General features: G+C 45.3%; 2 protein-coding genes across 2 annotated transcripts in view; one reads left to right on the top strand and one right to left on the bottom strand.

Moving 5' to 3' along the window:
- LOC126991041 (serine-rich adhesin for platelets-like) overlaps nucleotides 1-8,656 on the bottom strand; it is a 32,811-nt gene extending 24,155 nt beyond the window's left edge. The window contains exons 1-4 of the mRNA XM_050849731.1: nucleotides 8,503-8,656; nucleotides 4,140-6,617; nucleotides 3,235-3,325; nucleotides 740-865 (exon numbers count right to left, since the gene is read on the bottom strand). Of these exons, the coding sequence (XP_050705688.1) occupies nucleotides 740-865; nucleotides 3,235-3,325; nucleotides 4,140-6,617; nucleotides 8,503-8,656 (2,849 nt within the window). The remainder of the gene's footprint in view (nucleotides 1-739; nucleotides 866-3,234; nucleotides 3,326-4,139; nucleotides 6,618-8,502) is intronic.
- A 655-nt stretch (nucleotides 8,657-9,311) lies between these two features.
- Nucleotides 9,312-13,614, top strand: LOC126991040 (uncharacterized). The gene is made up of 5 exons (XM_050849730.1): nucleotides 9,312-10,144; nucleotides 10,354-10,458; nucleotides 10,665-10,979; nucleotides 12,546-12,871; nucleotides 13,607-13,614. Exons 1-5 carry the CDS (start codon nucleotides 9,966-9,968, stop codon nucleotides 13,612-13,614), a joined length of 933 nt encoding a protein of 310 aa, XP_050705687.1. The 5' UTR covers nucleotides 9,312-9,965.
- The last annotated feature ends 532 nt before the right edge of the window (nucleotides 13,615-14,146 follow it).

Below are 14,146 nucleotides of genomic sequence, written 5' to 3'. Positions count from 1 at the left end.
GGATGAGTATATGGTGAGTAAATAATAAATGAAAACAAGTTGGCAAATTATGAGTATGCGTTGATGAATAAGTGGTGAGTAACTGAGCACAAGGAAAGGAAAGGCTGAGTAACAATGAGTGAATGATGAGTAAAAAAATGAATAAGATGAGGAAATGATGAGTAACAATGAGTAAAAATGAATAATTGATGAGGAAAGGCTTATAAACACACACACACACACACACACACACACACACACACACACACACACACACACACACACACACACAAACTAACGTACACACACACATGCAAAAAATATCTACACACAAAAAAACATAAAAAAAATGAAAGAAAAAAAAAAGCTTGTGGGGGATTTAAACGGTTTCTTGATGTCCAGCTGTTTTGATTTTCTCTCTCTCTCTCTCTCTCTCTCTCTCTCTCTCTCTCTCTCTCTCTCTCTCTCTCTCTCTCTCTCTCTCATCTATATTTTTCTCTTTTCTTTTCATTTCTTTCTATTTTCTTTATCTTTCTTTTTTTTTATTTCTCTCTCTCTCTCTCTCTCTCTCTCTCTCTCTCTCTCTCTCTCTCTCTCTCTCTCTCTCTCTCTCTCTCTCTCTCTCTCTCTCTCTCTCTCTCTCTCTCTCTCTCTCTCTCTCTCTCTCATCTTTCTTTTTTTTTATTTCTCTCTCTCTCTCTCTCTCTCTCTCTCTCTCTCTCTCTCTCTCTCTCTCTCTCTCTCTCTCTCTCTCTCTCACCTCCGTCCAGGCAAGGCAATGCGTAGATGCGTACTCTTAGGTCGGGCTCCCTCCCTCACTCCCACGGTGGAGGTGGTGGTGGTGGTGGCGGTGGAGGTGGAGGTGGTGGTGGAGTCACAAGGCGTACTATAACACATGCATGGTTGAGGAGGTGGAAGAGTAGGAGGAGGAGGAGGAGGAGGAGGAGGAGATATAGAGAGAGAAAGGAAAGGAAATAGAAAGAATGAAGGAAAAGGAGGAGGAGGAGGAGGAGGAGGAGGAGGAGGAGACAGGATTAAGTACTGAAGGAATAAGGAAGAAGAAGGAGGAGGAGGAGGAGGAGGAGGAGGAGGAAGAGAAGAAAAAGAAAGAATGAGAAGATAAAATGAATGTTGAAAAGGGTTAAGAAAGAAAGGAGGAGGAGGAAGAGGAGGAGGAAGGAGGAGGAGGAAGGAGGAGGAAGAGGAGGAGGAGGAAGAAGGAGAGGAGATAGGAGGAAGGTGAGAAATAGAGAGGATGGTGGAAGAAGGAGAAGGAAGAAAGAAATTGAGGAAGAAGGAAGAGGAGGAAGAAGAGGAGGAGGAGGAGGAAGGAAGGAAGAGAGGAAACATTGAGGAGAAAGAAACTGAGGAAGGAGGAAGAGGAGGAAGAAGAGGAGGAGGAGGATTAGGAAGGAAGGAGAGAGGAAACATTGAGAAGAAACTGAGGAAGGAGGAAGATGAGGAAGAGAAGGAGGAGGAGGAGGAGGAGGAGGAGGAGGAGGAGGAGGAGGAGGAGGAGGAGGAGGAGGAGGAGGAAGGAAGAGAGAGAGAGAAAACAATGAGAAGATAGAAGATAAAATGAAAAGACTTAAGGAAGAATGGAAATGAGGAAGGAGGAGGAAGAGTAGGAAGAGGAGGAAGGAGGAGGAGAAGGAGGAAGAAAGAGAGGAGATAGGAGGAGGAAGGAAGAGGAGGAGGAGGAGGAAGAAAGTGAGGAGATAGGAGGAGGAAGGAGGAGGAGGAGGAGGAAGAAAGAGAGGAGATAGGAGGAGGAAGGAGGAGGAGGAGGAGGAGGAAGAAAGAGAGGAGATAGGAGGAGGAGGAGGAAGAAAGAGAGGAGATAGGAGGAGGAAGGAAGAGGAGAAGGAGGAAAGAGAGGAGATAGGAGGAGGAGGAAGGAGGAGGAGGAAGAAAGAGAGGAGATAGGAGGAGGAAGGAAGAGGAGAAGGAGGAAGAAAGAGAGGAGATAGGAGGAGGAAGGAGAAGGAGGAAGAAAGAGAGGAGACAGGAGAAGGTAGGAGGGAACAGGTCTGGGGGGGCTTAATCCATGCTCATGCAAACATTCATTGAACACAACACTGACAACCTCGTAAAACAATAACATTAAAGACAAAATTAAATACTATGTGCTTAAGTGTCTATTTCAAAACAATGACACTTAACAAGACAAAATTAAATACTACTATGTGCTTAAGTGGCTATTTCAAAACAAAGACACTTAACAAGACAAAATTATACTAAGCTTTGATAGTGCAAAAAATGATGTATGGAATCTTCAGAAATAAGCATAATAGGATAATTAATATAAATGAAGGCAACTTGATGTATGAGTTCACTTTCATACATAAATTCATTACATAAATAAATTACATGCAAAAGTTTATTAAAATCATATAAATACGAAAATAGATATGAAGGTTTAAAATATATTCACGATATTTAAAGGAGGTTTTTCAGAGAGTAACTTAACTGTGTATTTACTTAATTTTGAATGGAGAAAACTTTTTAGGAATAACTAAATAAAAATTAAATAATAGAATAAAATATAAGTAAAATAAAGTAAAAATAAAACAGTATATGAGTTACTTGATTTATTTACGGTTTAATTAGTGAAGAAAACTTTTTGGGACTAACTATGAAAAATGTCTTAAAAAATGTCTTAAAAAATGTCTTAAAAATGTTTTAAAAAATGTCAAAATAAAAATGTCAAAAAAATGTCTAAAAATAAATGTCTAAAAAATGTCTAAAAAGAAATGTCTAAAATAAATGTCAAAAAATGTCTGAAAAACGTTAAAAAATGTCTCAAAAAATTGTCAAAAATGTCTAAAAAATTCTTTAAAATGTCTAAATGTCTAAAAAAATGTCTTAAAAAATGTCAAAAAAAAGGAAAATATGAAAAGTTTAAACTCTGAACCAAAATAAAACTTCTAATTAAAAAAGTTCTGAATGCGACCAAAAACAACACACACACACACAAACAAACGAACTTACAAACACACACAAGCTCGGCAAAACTAAATAAATAATGTAACAATGAATTTAAATACGACTCAGCATATTATATAAAAACATGCTTATTATTATTATTCTGAGGTGTGTGTGTGTGTGTGTGTGTGTGTGTGTGTGTGTGTGTGTGCTATTGAACCATTCAGAAAAGCAAAAACTATTACTATATAAACGAGATTAGGGACAGACACAATCTCTCTCTCTCTCTCTCTCTCTCTCTCTCTCTCTCTCTCTCTCTCTCTCTCTCACCTTGCTTCATAGTCCAACATAAGGTCATCCCCTGCCAGACTTGAGGTACTGGTGTCCAAACTATCTGCTCTGGGCCGCCGACATCCCTCACCTATAGGAAGAGGAGGAGGAGGAGGAGGAGGAGGAGGAGGAGGAGGAGAAGACAGATGATATATATTAATTTCAGGTTCAGGGAAATTAAAAATGTAATTCACGTTTCAATATTTCTCTTCCTTCAACGTAATTTTTTTCTCTCTCTCAATCTTTTCTTCGTTAAGCAAAAGATATTAATAAGTATTGAGACTAATTATGTCATGAAGGGCTTAGTAATAGTAGTAGTAGTAGTAGTAGTAGTAGTAGTAGTAGTAGTAGTAGTAGTAGAAAAAGAAGAAGAAGAAGAAGAAAAAGAAAGAAACAAGAAGCGCAAGAAAAAGAAGAAAAAGAAGAAAAGACGAAAAACAGGAAGAAAACGAACAAAAAACAAAAATAAAACAAAAAATTAAACGAAGAAGAAAAAGTGAGATCGAGAAAAGATTAAAAAAAACAGAAACAAGAATAAAAATAGCAGTAGTAGTAGTAGTAGTAGTAGTAGTAGTAGTAGTAGTAGTAGTAGTAGTAGTAGTAGTAGTAGTAGTAGTAGTAGTAGTAGTAGTAGTAGTAGTAGAAGAAGAAGAAGAAGAAAAAGAAAGAAACAAGAAGCGCAAGAAAAAGAAGAAAAAGAAGAAAAGATGAAAAACAGGAAGAAAACGAACAAAAAACAAAAATAAATCAAAAAATAAAACTAAGAAGAAAAAGTGAGATCGAGAAAAGATTAAAAAAAAACAGAAACAAGAATAAAAATAGCAGTAGTAGTAGTAGTAGTAGTAGTAGTAGTAGTAGTAGTAGTAGTAGTAGTAGTAGTAGTAGTAACAACGACAACCACATACCAGTTGAGGTCGCAGTGGAGGAGCAACCACCTCCACTATTCGCCGGGGACCCAAGATGCTGGAGGTGAGGAAGCAGGCCTTGGTGGAGGTGGTGGTGGTTGTGGAGGTGCGTGGGTGAAGGCATCGCACCACCGCCCCCAACACCCCCTGCGGCCGCCCCCGACACGGCCGCGACAAGCTCGTCAAACTCGTCATCCCCAAAGAAGGACGTTGACAGCCCCCCGCCAGATGCTTCCTCTCCGAACGTCAATCCGGGCTGGTCGGCAATCTCGTCGTCGATAAGAAAGTCGAGATCGAGGTCACGTGCGGATGTCAGAATCGGTGTGCAGGTCCCCGATTGCCCGGATGAGGAGTTGGTCAGTGCCAGGTGATGGTGTGTGGAGGATGAGTCAGTGGGTGAGCGCTGGGAGTCGCTGGATGACTGTGAGTCCATTGACGATTTCAGCGATGAGAGAAGGTTTGTGAGAGGTCGGTAGTGATGGTCGGAGGTCGGTGAGACGGTCGTGTGTGTGTGTGTATGTGTGTTGACCCTATGCGGTTGAGTGGATGTGGCCGGGACAGTCGGAATGGATGTGGAGGAGGAAGTGGATGATGTGGAGACCTCATCCTTGTCCTCAACTTTTCTCTCCTCAATCGTCAAATCCAGCGTCTCACTCAAGGATTCAAGGATTTCAAAGGAGGATTCGGATTGCGGAGTCAGGATTTTCGACCCATCTGGCGAGAGGTTCTGTGGGGTCAGGGAGAGGTCAGACGCTACGGAGGTCAAGGAAGCTTCCATACTAGTCTCCAGTAGGACTTTCTCGCGCTCCTTGGCATCCTGTGAGGACTTGGTGACCTCGTTGTGGGTCAGGTCACCGGTCGGACTTGTCTTGAGTTTCGTCGTCGCCTTGAGATCACTGTGGTTGTCCGGTAGGGTTTGCGTCTCAACCGAACCGACGATTAGGATATCCTCAACCACCCCTTTGGTTTGGGTACCGGTGGGGTCCTTCTGCCGTTCGTACTCGGAATATTCGAGTCTACGGAACACTGGTTTGCTCAACTCGATGTTACGTTCGGACACCGGCATGACTAGCAATGGGGACTTCTCGAGCGATGTTGGTCTGACTAGGGGCTTTTTGAGGGCTTGGGGCTTTCTGAGGCTTGGCGGGGGCTGCGGCGATGTCTTCTTGGCGGAGTTCTGCGGCGTCGTTTCCAGTAGCGCAACACGACTCTTGACTAACCCGGCGGTCGTGTTTGGCGGTGACGATTTCGCGGTTTGCGGTGGTGAGGTCTTCCCGGCGTGGTGGTGACTAGGTGGGCTTTTGCTGTGTGCTTTGGTAGTCTTTGGCGGTGATGCTGTTTTGGTTGCATTGGGGGTCGGTTTATTGGTTGTGGTGGTAGGTGTAGCCATGGATAGCTTAGCGGTGGTAGCGGAGGTGGTAGTATCGGTAGACTTAGTCTGGTAGGCGCTGTGGTAGTACCCAAAGCGATTTCTTGAGTATGGCGCGAATTTTTGACGGGCCATTCCATATGTGATCGGGCTCTCCCTCTTCTCCTTCCCTCCCTTCCCTTTCCTATCAGGCGGGGAGGTCAGGACGGAAGAGGAGGAGGAGGAGGAAGATGTCACCCCACTCCCCAAGCCTCCCAACCCACCGACACCCTTACTAGGCATGACTGTTGAGGGATTTGCCGTAACTTTCACTTCTATACCGCGACGCTTCACTTCAATGCTTCCTGACCCCTTGAACGCTAACTCCAGGGTGCTGTGTGGGGCGAGATGACCTCCCCCGCCACGCCCCGCCTCAAGGACACTCCCCCGCTTCTCCCGTAGCCACAACTCCGATACGTCCTCAGGGAATTCCAGGTTGTTTGAGTCGAGGGTATCCGTGTCGCAAGTTTCCTCGCCGCGCGCCAATCGGTCACTCTCGCTGGAGGACCCCAAGCCGGAATCAGCCTCCGTGGCGGACTTGGACGAGCTTTCGGAGTCCCGCGAGACCCTAGGCTGTGGGTGGAAGGGTTTACCACGAGGCGGAACTTCCACGTACACCTGTGTGACTTGCGGCTGTGGCGGCGTTTTCGAATTCGGGAAAGATTTCACCGTCGGGATTTGCGGTTTCGGGAGCTGGCGAGTGGTGGCGGTTAGGCGACCAGAGGCAGGGGATGACCCGGCACTACCCCCGACGCTACCCCCGGCACTGACACTCAGGTGGGGGACTCTAGCCGCGGGGGAATCCAGGTTAGAGTCTTTGGATTTCAGGGGTGAATGTTGGACGTCCTGAAACTTGACCTGATGTTTCGTTGTCTGCTTCACCGTCTGCTTGGGGAGCCTGGTGGTGTTACTGGTGGTGTTAGCAGTGGTGTTGACGGTGGTATTGGTGTTGACGTTACCATTCTCAAGGTCACAGGCGTCGCACAGATCCGGGGTTGAGTCCGAGGCTGTCTGGGCATCGCTGAGAATTGAGTTGACACTGTCCGTGCTGTCCCCACCTTTAAGCCGTCCTCCGCCGCGGACCCCGATGCGATTGCGTCACCCTGGGGTTGATGTGGGGCGGGGGGGGGCGGGGGCGACGGAGCTGGGCTTGTGGAGGCCCCGTGGACTGGCCCCGTTTGACCCCCGAGAGGCTGATCTGGTTCTGTTCAAGGAGAGAGAGAGAGAGAGAGAGAGAGAGAGAGAGAGAGAGAGAGAGAGAGAGAGAGAGAGAGAGACAGACACACACACACACACACACACACAAACACACACACACACACACACACACACACACCAACACTCAACACTCCCACAAGTAAACTGGTCTTCCTTCCCATGCCTGTGTGTGTGTGTGTGTGTGTGTGTGTGTGTGTGTGTGTGTGTGTGTACCAGTTTAAAGAGATATCAGACACCACACACCCTTGCACTCTCACGTTACACACACACACACACACACACACACACACACACACAGACATATTAACACCCATTTTCTATCCTAATTAAGTCATCCCTTGAAAGAACGAGAAGAAAACGTGAAGGTCGTCGTGGATAAGGTTTCAGACCGCGTCTTTAGGATTACGTGAAATAGGATTAGGGTTACATAATCAACGGGTTACGATCCTCTCTCTCTCTCTCTCTCTCTCTCTCTCTCTCTCTCTCTCTGGGTTAATTACTGCTTACATGAGTTTCAGATTTTACTTGCAAGAAAATTATGTGTGTGTGATTTTTATTTATTTATTTATATTTATGTTTAAAGCTTAACATTCCTTGTGTGTGTGTGTGTGTGTATGTGTGTGTTATTCAGTGTTAACTATTTGTATCTACTGTTTTTTTCTCTTTTCTCCTTCCTTCCTTCCTTCCTTCCTTCCTTCCTTCCTTCCTTCCTTCATTCATTCATTCATTCATTCATTCACTCATTCATTCATTCACTCATACATTCATTCACTCATTCATTCATTCCTCTTACTATGCAGACATTTATGATTTATTTATATTGGTCACTCTGCCTCCTCCTAAGCGGGTGTTCCCATTGGAAGCGCGCTATCCCGCCGCGTGGCTTTCAATCGCTGCTGTTGTTTTCATTGATACTGTCTGCACCGGATGGGAAGCTAAGCGGGCGACGCCAGCGACATCGCTCGGCACGCGCAGTAGAGCACTTCAGGTTTAGCGGGAGCAACTGCACTGCTCACTAAATTCACTCTTATAAAACAGCAGTGAGGGCATTTTTCGGTCAATCACAAAACCAGTCCGTTAAATTACGAATTTGTCAAGGTTCGTTCTAAAATACGTGTAAAGTATGGAACATAACGTCCCCCTCCTCCCTTGAAATACGTTCCTTATTTCTGAGCTCAAGGGGGTAACCCTAAATGGAGGAGTTAATAGAGAAAGTACGAAAATATCCGCGTTTATATATGTCTAGAGAATGCTGGGGATTGTTTACAGGAGGTGCTGATGTTCGGTGCAACATCTCAAACATAGCCAACATCGTGTCCAGCCTCAACACTCGCAGCGTGGGCGCGTCCCGGCGACGCAGCGTGCGTAGCGTGGCATCGTTCCCGGTGTGCACCAGCCGACACTCCCGACAATTTATGAATCTTCCACGTGTCTGCCATCACCACGCTGGACGATTTACCATCACTGAAGTAGACGACTTGGAATTTTCAAACCATTTCGGGGCGGGGTTATTTTTATGTCACTTGAACACTTTGGGTAAGTATTTGAATTGCTGGTAGGAACGATGAAACCTAAAGCCCCGGTCACACTGACTTAACGACCTGATAACGACCACCCGAGACCCTTAAATGCTGCGATTCACACCCACCGCTTCCCGAGCACGTAGGTGGCCGAGCACTCGTGTAACCGAACGGCTACCGGCGGCCGTCCGGTGTGTGGCCGGACGTGACCACACACTTGGGAGTCCAGTCAGGACGGCCACCATGCGCCGACCAGTGGCCGGAGGCTTTTGGTGCAGCACCAAAAACCTCCGCCCGCTCGGTCGGAGGGCGGAGACACATGACGGGTTGCGGGAAGTCGTTATTAGGTCGTAAATAGGCGCACCTAACATCACAGTAGCCGATCCAGGATTCAGGACGTTTCCTAGAGTTGAGGAGGTAGTGTTATAATTGTATTTCGTAAAGAATCCTTATAACCAACAACTAACTAAAGTTATGAGTGTTCTTTTTCTTGAACACAACATTGAATAAACAACAAAACAATAATATGAAAATACGTATAGCCACCGTTGCCGGATTGTCGTACTCCGAGCACAGTATTTACCGTTTCTGACCCCTAACTGTTGCCAAGAAACATCAGGATCTTACTCTTTTAACGATAACTATAAATGAGTTTCGTTATTGGAGCCCAGAAGACAGTTTCGGGGTAGGAAGTCGGGAAATATAATCGGCTGAGTACGACAATCTGGCAACGATGAGGCTGTATTCCCGAGGCCCGAGCCAGCCTATACGCCATTTTGCGGGTGTCAGATACCACAAATAGCATATTTTTACTGCGCAAAGCAGGTGATGTCACATATTGTGTCTAAGTGAGCTTTCATATTTATCTATTTGTGTATATTTCATGGAGAGGCAAAACTTAAATTACTAGTTTCATTTTTACCAGTGGCACGAATCTGTGACTTTTTCACAATAGAATTTCACTCTAATAAGTGAATCAGACACCACAGAAATGTTACCCGTGCGTGTATGAATGATTACAAAGATAAGCACATACTTTGATTTAACTCCAGGATGTCTCGTGGATCATTAATAAATACAAACAAAATATCCGGATAAGCCATTCTTTAGCCCGTTATTATTATTATTATTTTTTTTTTTTACGTCTTCTTCCCGGTGGGGCCTGATGGTCGGTCCAAGGCTTTTTCCCGGTGGGTCCTGATGGTCGGCTCAGCCCGTTCTGGCGCAAGCGAGTGTTTACAGTGGCGCCATCTTGCATTGGCTCATGCTGCCCTCCCGGAGCTCATTAATCCTAGAATCTAGAGTCCGGGTTGATAGGTGGTCTTCTGGACAGCATGTGGGTAGTTTTAAGCCACTCGGCGGCGGCTGAAAAATCCCAGCTTGGTGGCACCGGGCGGGGATTGAACTCGCGTCCTCCTGAACGCGGGGCCGTCTTGCTATCTGTTCAGCCACCGCTTACCCTTTAACTCCCTTAATGGCCCCCAAAAACAGTCCCGCCGCCAAGTTTGTACCCAACATTTGATGATGTTAGGTGCGCCTATTCAGTGTGACCGAGGCTTTGGTAACGAGCCGCCCTCCCTAACAAGTAATCTGGTGATATTTGAGTTCCTATACAATAGAGAGTTATGTTGATATGCCTTCACTCCTTCTTTCCTTCCCCCTTCATCGATTCTCCCCGCTATGGAGACACTAATGATCCTGCTCCTCCTCCTCGTCTCAGCAGGTAAAGCCTTGTCAAATGTGTGTTTCTTTAGGTTCATGGTACAGAGGAAGGGTCACACTACCACCAGGGTCATAAAACTAATCCCGGAAATGCCCACAACTCCTATGAAAGCCTTGTCAAATGTGTGTTTCTTTAGGTTCACGGTACAGAGGAAGGGTCACACTACCACCAGGGTCATAAAACTAATCCCGGAAATGCCCAAAACTCCTATGAAAGCCTTGTCAAATATGTGTTTCTTTAGGTTCACGGTACAGAAGAAGGGTCACACTACCACCAGGGTCATGAAACTATCCCTGGAAATGCCCAAAACTCCTATGAAAGCCTGTCAAATGTGTGTTTCTTTAGGTTCATGGTACAGAGGAAGGGTCACACTACCACCAGGGTCATAAAACTACCCCTGGAAATGCCCACAACTCCTATGAAAGCCTTGTCAAATGTGTGTTTCTTTAGGTTCACGGTACAGAGGAAGGTCACACTACCACCAGGGTCATAAACTACCCTGAAATGCCCAAAACTCCTATGAAAGCCTTGTCAAATGTGTGTTTCTTTAGGTTCACGGTACAGAGGAAGGGTCACACTACCACCAGGGTCATAAAACTAATCCCGGAAATGCCCAAAACTCCTATGAAAGCCTTGTCAAATATGTGTTTCTTTAGGTTCATGGTACAGAGGAAGGGTCACACTACCACCAGGGTCATAAAACTACCCCTGGAAATGCCCAAAACTCCTATGAAAGCCTTGTCAAATGTGTGTTTCTTTAGGTTCATGGTACAGAGGAAGGGTCACACTACCACCAGGGTCATAAAACTAATCCCGGAAATGCCCAAAACTCCTATGAAAGCCTTGTCAAATGTGTGTTTCTTTAGGTTCACGGTACAGAGGAAGGGTCACACTACCACCAGGGTCATAAAACTACCCCTGGGAATGCCCACAACTCCTATGAAAGCCTTGTCAAATGTGTGTTTCTTTAGGTTCATGGTACAGAGGAAGGGTCACACTACCACCAGGGTCATAAAACTACCCCTGGAAATGCCCACAACTCTTATGAAAGCCTTGTCAAATGTGTGTTTCTTTAGGTTCACGGTACAGAGGAAGGGTCACACTACCACCAGGGTCATAAAACTACCCCTGGAAATGCCCAAAACTCCTATGAAAGCCTTGTCAAATGTGTGTTTCTTTAGGTTCATGGTACAGAGGAAGGGTCAAACTACCACCAGGGTCATAAAACTACCCCTGGAAATGCCCACAACTCCTAGGAAAGCCTTGTCAAATATGTGTTTCTTTAGGTTCATGGTACAGAGGAAGGGTCAAACTACCAATAGGGTCAATAAACTACCCCTGGAAATGCCTGAAACTCCTAGGAAAGCCTTGTCAAATATGTGTTTCTTTAGGTTCATGGTACAGAGGAAGGGTCAAACTACCACCAGGGTCATAAAACTACCCCTGGAAATGCCCAAAACTCCTATGAAAGCCTTGTCAAATATGTGTTTCTTTAGGTTCATCGTACAGAGGAAGGGTCACACTACCACCAGGGTCATAAAACTACCCCTGGAAATGCCCACAACTCCTATGAAAGCCTTGTAAAATGTGTGTTTCTTTAGGTTCACGGTACAGAGGAAGGGTCACACTACCACCAGGGTCATAAAACTACCCCTGGAAATGCCCACAACTCTTATGAAAGCCTTGTCAAATATGTGTTTCTTTAGGTTCATGGTACAGAGGAAGGGTCACACTACCACCAGGGTCACAAAACTACCCCTGGAAATGCCCACAACTCCTATGAAAGCCTTGTCAAATGTGTGTTTCTTTAGGTTCTTGGTCCAGAGGAAGGGTCACACTACCACCAGGGTCATGAAACTAACCCCGGAAATGCCCACAACTCTTATGAAAGCCTTGTCAAATGTGTGTTTCTTTAGGTTCACGGTACAGAGGAAGGGTCACACTACCACCAGGGTCATAAAACTACCCCTGGAAATGCCCACAACTCCTACGAAAGCCTTGTCAAATGAGTGTTTCTTTAGGTTCACGGTACAGAGGAAGGGTCACACTACCACCAGGGTCATAAAACTACCCCTGGAAATGCCCACAACTCCTATGAAAGCCTTGTCAAATGAGTGTTTCTTTAGGTTCATGGTACAGAGGAAGGGTCACACTACCACCAGGGTCATAAAACTACCCTGAAATGCCCAAACTCCTATGAAAGCCTTGTCAAATATGTGTTTCTTTAGGTTCATGGTACAGAGGAAGGGTCACACTACCACCAGGGTCATAAAACTACCCCCGGAAATGCCCAAAACTCCTATGAAAGCCTTGTCAAATGTGTTTCTTTAGGTTCATGGTACAGAGGAAGGGTCACACTACCACCAGGGTCATGAAACTACCCCTGGAAATGCCCATAACTCCTATGAAAGCCTTGTCAAATATGTGTTTCTTTAGGTTCATGGTACAGAGGAAGGGTCACACTACCACCAGGGTCATAAACTACCCCCTGAAATGCCCAAACTCCTATGAAAGCCTTGTCAAATATGTGTTTTTAGGTTCATGGTACAGAGGAAGGGTCACACTACCACCAGGGTCATTAAACTACCCCTGGAAATGCCCACAACTCCTATGAAAGCCTTGTCAAATGTGTGTTTCTTTAGGTTCACGGTACAGAGGAAGGGTCACACTACCACCAGGGTCATAAAACTACTCCTGGAAATGCCCACAACTCCTATGAAAGCCTTGTCAAATGTGTGTTTCTTTAGGTTCACGGTACAGAGGAAGGGTCACACTACCACCAGGGTCATAAAACTACCCCTGGAAATGCCCACAACTCCTATGAAAGCTTTGTCAAATATGTACTTGACCGACGAAATGTTTAGTAATGCGACTTTAATGATCCTTATCCTCCTCCTCCTCCTCCTCCTCCTCCTCCTCCTCGTCTCACCTGCTGGCGGGCGTGACTAGGCCTGCTGAGGGCGGGGTGGTGTTAGCGGTGTTGAGGGTGGTGTTGCTATTGGTGTTGCTGTTCTTCTTCAGTACCTCCTCCTTCACGCCTATTTTCATCACCCGTCCTCGGGGCTGGGGGGGCGGGGTGTTCACGCCTCCTCCTCCTCCTCCTCCTCCTCCTCCTCTTCCTCCGCCTCCTCCTCCTCCTCCTCCGCCTCCTCCTGTTTTCTTCCCTCCGTTCCCACGATGGGCCTGGAAGAGAATATGTTTGTTAGTTTGTTTGTTTTTGTTTTCGTTGTTTGTAGATAGATAGATAGATAGATAGATAGATAGATAGATAGATAGATAGATAGATAGATAGATAGATAGACATAGATAGATAGATAGATAGTTAGAGATACAGATAGATGAACAGAGAGAGAGAGAGAGAGAGAGAGAGAGAGAGAGAGAGAGAGAGAGAGAGAGAGAGAGAGAGAGAGAGAGAGAGAGAGAGAGAGAGAGAGAGAGAGAGAGAGAGAGAGAGAGAGATAAATAAAATGTAAAATATATAGTTTCAGAAAAGACAGACATTATTTTTTTCCTATTTTTCTTTCATTTTCTTTTCTTTCTCTTACCTACACTATTTCTCTCTCTCTCAACAAAGAGGTATTAAGAGCCAGGTATTCAGTTTCTTAAGATGAGAGAGAGAGAGAGAGAGAGAGAGAGAGAGAGAGAGAGAGAGAGAGAGAGAGAGAGAGAGAGAGAGAGAGAGAGAGAGAGAGAGAGAGAGAGAGAGAGGGGGGAGAGAGAGGGGGAGAGAGAGAGAGAGAGATAGGGGGGGGAGAGGGGAGAGAAGAGAGGTGGAGCAGAGGATGAAAAAGATAAATATTGACTTAAGGGGAGAGAGAGAGAGAGAGAGAGAGAGAGAGAGAGAGAGAGAGAGAGAGAGAGAGAGAGAGAGAGAGAGAGAGAGAGAGAGAAAATACAACAATGGAAGAAAGAAAAACAAATTGCGGAAAGATGAAAGAAAAATATAAAAAAAAGAAAATGAAAAAAAGAAAGAAAAAGGAAAAAGAGGAAGAAAGAAAAGAAAAAAGAATGAAAAAAATAATATAAAAAAAGAAGAAATGTTTAGAAAAAGGAAAATGGTACCACACACACACACACACACACACACACACACACACACACACACACACACACACACACACACACAGAGAGAGAGAGG

The sequence above is a fragment of the Eriocheir sinensis genome, unplaced genomic scaffold (genome assembly GCF_024679095.1).
Source record: "Eriocheir sinensis breed Jianghai 21 unplaced genomic scaffold, ASM2467909v1 Scaffold230, whole genome shotgun sequence".
Taxonomy (NCBI): Eukaryota; Metazoa; Arthropoda; class Malacostraca; order Decapoda; family Varunidae; genus Eriocheir; species Eriocheir sinensis.
This window is presented reverse-complemented; position numbering and strand designations above follow the sequence as displayed.